The sequence below is a fragment of the Phodopus roborovskii genome, unplaced genomic scaffold (genome assembly GCF_943737965.1).
Source record: "Phodopus roborovskii unplaced genomic scaffold, PHOROB, whole genome shotgun sequence".
Lineage (NCBI taxonomy): Eukaryota > Metazoa > Chordata > Mammalia > Rodentia > Cricetidae > Phodopus > Phodopus roborovskii.
In genome coordinates this window covers 12,175,599-12,181,303 of record NW_026126407.1, presented here as the reverse complement: position 1 = coordinate 12,181,303, position 5,705 = coordinate 12,175,599, and the positions used below count along the sequence as shown (strand labels likewise).

At 43.5% G+C, this 5,705-nt stretch overlaps 1 protein-coding gene across 1 annotated transcript; it reads left to right on the top strand.

Moving 5' to 3' along the window:
* The first annotated feature begins 423 nt into the window (after positions 1–423).
* On the top strand, positions 424–813 carry LOC127219742 (60S ribosomal protein L31-like). The gene has a single exon (XM_051181509.1). The coding sequence runs from the start codon at positions 439–441 to the stop codon at positions 811–813; it is 375 nt and encodes a 124-aa protein (XP_051037466.1). The 5' UTR covers positions 424–438.
* Positions 814–5,705: the final 4,892 nt, after the last annotated feature.

Genomic DNA, 5,705 nt, shown 5'->3' with positions numbered 1-5,705 from the left:
CTGCCTCCCAAGTGCTAGGTAGGATTATAGAGTTGTACTACCACAGCCAGCTGTACTTATTTTTAAATATTACTCTTGTTACATGTGATTGACGATCAAAATACACTTAATGATGTGTGCTGGGGATGTGGCTCAGTTGATAGACTGTTTGCCCTGAGTCCAACCTTCAGCGTCACATGAACCAAGCATGGTGGCCATACCTGCAATCCTAGCACTCAGGAGGTAGAGACTGAAGGGTCAGGATCATCCTTGGCTACAAATTCAAAGCCAGCCTGGACAATAGGAGACACTTTCTCCAAAAAAGAAAAGAAAATATTCATAAAAGGAAACAAACCAACTCATAAAAAAGGTAATATAATAGAAAAAGGAGGTACTTGAGACCTTGCTTTCCTTCCCACAACCACTTACGCCCTTCCTTTCCCCTTTGGGCCCGGCAGAATGGCTCCAGCGAAAAAGGGTGGCGAGAAGGACCCTTCTGCCATCAGCGAGGTGGTGACCCGGGAGTACACCATCAACATCCACAAGCGCATCCATGGCATGGGCTTCAAGAAGCGTGCTCCTCAAGCACTCAAAGAAATCTGGAAATTTGCCATGAAGGGTTTGGGAACCCCAGACATTCGCATCGATACCAGGCTCGATAGAGCCGCATGGGCCAAAGGAATAAGGAATGTTCCGTACCACCGTATCCGTGTACATTTGTCCAGAAAATGTAACGAGGATGAGGACTCACCAAACAAGCTGTATACATTGGTAACCAACGTGCCTGTTACCACATTCAAAAATCTACAGAAAGTCAATGTGGGTGAAAACTAACGTGCTGAATATCAAGTAAAGTTGGAGAACTGCCAAAAAAGAAAACAAAAGAAAAAAGAATTTTAAGTAGCCTCTCTGTGGGGAGTATGTTAAAAAAAAAAAAAAAAAAGTCAATGAAATACCAAAGTTGACAAGTCTCAAAATAGTCTCAGTTAAAAACAAAACAAAACAAAAAACACATTTTTTTCTTGCATGGTGGGGGTATAATTCAGTACCACTTTAAAGTTGTCCATACATTAACTTGGGGGCTGGAGAGAGGGCTCAGCTTTAGTGGCTACGGGTCCCAACCAATAAAGTTGGGAAGTAGTAAAGTAAGAATTTTATTTTAGATTTATTTATTTATTTATTTATTTATTTATTTATTCATTCATATGTGAATACCCACTGGTTCCCACAGAGACCAGAAGAGGACATTGTATCCCCTGGAACTGGAGTTATGCATGGCTGTGAACTATCGTGTGGATGCTGAATCCAATTCAGGTCCTCTGTAAGAGTGATGAGTGTTGGGGGCCTTGCAAGGGGACCAGCAGACAGCATTGGAATTCGTGGAACATGGCTGAGCAGTTGGCAGTCATACCTAAGTGAGACAGAGGCAAAGAGGTCTGCATGTCCCGAGGTCCTTATGCTGTTATTGAGCACAGCTCTGATTGCTGCCTTTGTGGGCACCATGTCCCCCATAATTATGGGCTGATGATGGACAATTCTCAGGTGTTTCTAGCCCCTCGCTGGGCAGTGTTACTGGTACTTACAATAATAGTGATTAACTTTTTCCAAGCATTGGAGCAGATTAATGATTCAACCACTACCCTTAGAAAGAATTTAGACATGTAGATTGTTAGTAAGGTTAGGTTAAGGTGTTTTTGTAAATAGCTTTGAGATAGGAAATCTTGGGGAACAATTCAAAGTTTAGAAAGACACACTTGTAATAGTTGAGCAAAGGACTTGTTGAGGTTAGGAAACAGGAACAATGGCAGTCTGGCTATTGCTGGCTTAGGGACCTTTCTTGCCAGGATGGATTGTGATCAAAGGTGATGATTAAGTCCTTGCACCCATTTCTGCCCTCAGCTTCCTGATAGGATTTAGTAAAAAGCTGTTGATGGAGTGGGTATGCATCCTGAGGATTTAAAGTAGGGCTGACTGCTTTTCATATATATAAAAGTTTAGATTTGTGATTCTTTTAAGATTTCTTATAAGATTACCTTTCAAGATAAATAACAAAGTGATTGATCCTTTCTTTGTAACCACAAAATGCAGCCTGCCAGTAAAAGAGAACTGGCTGAGAAAAATGCCTTGCTTGCTCACACTCTGTTAATCTATAACAAGTTGCTTGGGCATGAATGTAGCTGGGTTCTTGGAACAACTTGTTTTCCACCTGTAATATGTAAAATGTTTAATCATGTAAGGGACATGGAAAACATGCTGCTTTTTACTTGCATTCATTGTAATCATTCACTTGAAAGTAGAATTTGTAACTACGTTGTAATTTTTATACTGCTTGAAAGATTTTGCTGGAGATTATAAACTGTAAGGGGGAAATTAAGTTAGTTAGAAGGAAAAGTTAAGAATAGACAGAAGGAAAACATCAGGGTAGAAGACAGAACAGAAAAAGAATAAAGTAGAACATGCAACAGAAAGAATAATTGAAGAACTAAGCTTTGGCCCTCAGAAAAGTCCTTATGTGTCTGTCTGTCCAATATTTGGCCTGTTCTGCATCTCCTCTTCAGTTTCTCTGACCTGCTGAAGGCTTGCCATTCATCAGCATCAGATCCTGAGATGTTGGAAGTGTGTGTGTTTGCACACACACATGTGTGTTCCCCCCCCCCCCTTTTTTTTTAACCAGCCCCAGAGAATTAAGTTTTACTCCCTCAGATAGAAAAGTCAAGTTGAGTGATTGCTTTGCTGACTCCGTGGCTCTCCCTCCATCCCGGAGCTGCTGAAGGCTGGTCCTTATGTTAACAATAAAAATTTTTAAAATCACCAAGTGGTGGTGGTGCATTCCTTTAATTCCAGCTCTCAAGAGGCAGAGGCAGGCAGATCTCTGTGAGTTTGAGGCCAGCCTGGTCTGCAAAGCAAGTTCCAGGACATCCAAGGCTACACAGAGAAACCCTGTCTTGAAACAAAACAAAATTTAAAATTAATAACATTATTGTCTACCAGAGTAGCTGAAATGAAGAGTCACAGTGGTGCCAGCTGTGAGTTAGGATGGGAACAACCAGTACCTCACACTTGACTGGAAGACGGAGGAGTTAGGCACCCACTTTGGAAAGTTTGACAGTTACTGCAGCTAACCTAGATTCACCAGCAGCTTCATTTCCATCTATAAACCCTACAGAAATAGAAAATAAGTGAGCACAACCACAGAAAAACTTTCATAAGAATTTAACATTTCTTATTGCAGCTTTTTTTTTTTTTAAAGAATATTCCCAGACTAGACATAACTCTAATTCCTGGTAAAGGAGATCAGGTCATTTTGGTGCATTAACAGCAGACTGTAGCCAGGAAGTGGTGGTGCACACCTTTAGTCCCAGCACTTGGGAGGCAGAGGCAGGTGGATCTCTATGAGTTCCAGGCCAGCCTGGTCTACAGAGCAAGTTTCAAGACAGGCTCTGAAGCTACACAGAGAAACACTGTCTCAAACAAAACAAGCAATAACCCAGTATACTGTAAAAAGGAAGGATGGATTATTAGTGTGTAGAACAGTATGAATGAATCTCACAGATACTGTGCTGTGACAAAGAAACCAGACATGAGGCTTCATACAGAAGATTCAGTTTACATGCAGTATAATAAAAGGCAACACATTTGCTGGTGGGGAGGTGCTTGTGTGAGTTCGATGCCCGCAGTGCAAGGAGAAAACTGATGCCTGTAAGTTGTCCCCTGACCGCCACATGCAAAGCATACCCAGGGAGCTTTCTAACATTAATGCGCATGCACGCGTGCACGCACGCAAGCACACACACACACACACACACACACACACACACACAAACACTTGATTTAATTAAAAAACATTTATGGGTGATGGCAGCAGTGATTTTCTGGAGTGTATGAGCCTTAACCAATAGGGTGTCCCTAGTGAGTTTTCTAAGTGCTGGAGATGGAAGTTTGGACAGCAGCTACTTGGGCATTCACATATATAAACCTTTATCAAGATTAGGATTTGTGGGGAGGTGGGCTCAAGAGAGAGGTGGCTCCTCCTTTAAGAGCACCGGTTCAATTCCCAGCACCCTCGTGCCGATTGGACATTCTAACACATAATACAAACAGGCAAAACACCAATGCGTGCGTGTGCACGCACACACACACACACACACACACACACACAGAGAGAGACCAGGGTTTGTGCACTTGTGCTTGGTGTACAGCTCTGTCACTGGAGCAGCGCTTGTCACTGGTACAGTACTTGACTAGCACGTGCAAGGCCCTAGGTTCAATCAGCAGCTTTTAAAAAGCAAAAACAAGAAACTAAAAATAAGGACTAAAGTCAGATGGTCCCAGCACTGGGGCAGGGAGCAGACAAGGGTCCCACCCCTAACCAAGGAGCTTTTTGCGACTGACACCTGCAGGCAAAGGGGAAATCCATTTTCTCAAAGGGAGTGTCACTGGGCATGTCAGCTACAGTCTATGGCAAGCTCATGCTCAGAACACAAAGCAAACTCCATGATTTGTTGTATGTTGGGGAAGGCTTTGGGTAAGGAGATGTGGAGGACCTGGGAGGAGTCAGTAGAGAGAAAAAAACAAAGCCAAAACACATCTCATGAAAAAAATTAAATAAAAATAAATAAATAAAACCACTGGCAAGAGTAGCACAATGAGGACTGGAGAGGTGGCCGGCTCATCAGTTTAGTGTGTACTGTTCCTTCGAAGGGCGCTCTTGGTTCCCAGTGCCCACACTGGGCAGCTCAGAGTGCTCGTAAGGCTAGCTCCAGGAAACTCAACACTCTAATCTAGTCCCCTTGGGCACCTGAACTCGTGTTTTCACATTCACACAGACAGAAACATATACACACAATTAAAATAAAGGCTTTGGGAGCTGGAGAGCTGGCTCAGTGGTCAAGAGCCCTGGCTGCTCTTACAGAGGACCCAGGTTTGGTTCCCAGCACCCACAAGATGATGGTGGCTCATAGCTGTCTGTAACGCCAGTCACTGTATGAATATGGTGCACAGACATACATGTATGAATATGGTGCACAGACATATGTGCAGACAAAACACTTATACATATTGAATAAACAGTAATAACATAAAAGCCTTCAGTAGCAAGGCCAGGGAGTCCTGCCCTGATGTTGTGTTGTTGGCACTGGAAACCCAAGCCATTCATACATAGGTTTTGCATTCCTGTTCTTCCCAGGCATTAGCTGGGAAGTGAGAGCTGCCTGGGGCTGACCTGGTAGTCTCTGAAACCCGGGGTTCCTTGGGCGCTTTCTTGGGCTCAAGCCAGCAAGCTCATTAGGATGTTTAAAGAAATTGCCTGATCTCTGTGGGTTAGAACCAGAATCTCCCCATAGGAACAAGGCTCTTAAACATCAAATCTGCAAGGAAATCATTTCCTTCAAGACTCTTACACGCTTTCCCAGGGGCTGATGCACTACACAGAACTGATAGGTCCACTCTTCCGTGTGTGGAAACTCACAGGGAAAGTGACTCAGCTCACTCACTGCAGATGTGGACTTACAGACCTGGTTTAAGGGGCTGGAGAGAAGGCTCAGACTGTAAGAGCACTGGCTACTCTCACAGAGGACCTGAGTTTTGTTCCCACAAGGCAGCTCACAACTGCCTTAAACGCCAAATCCAGGGCATCTATCTGACCCTCTTCTGATCTCCTTGGGTGCTGCAAGCAGATGGTGTACACTCAGGAAAAACAGGTATGCATAAAATACAAATAAATAGAT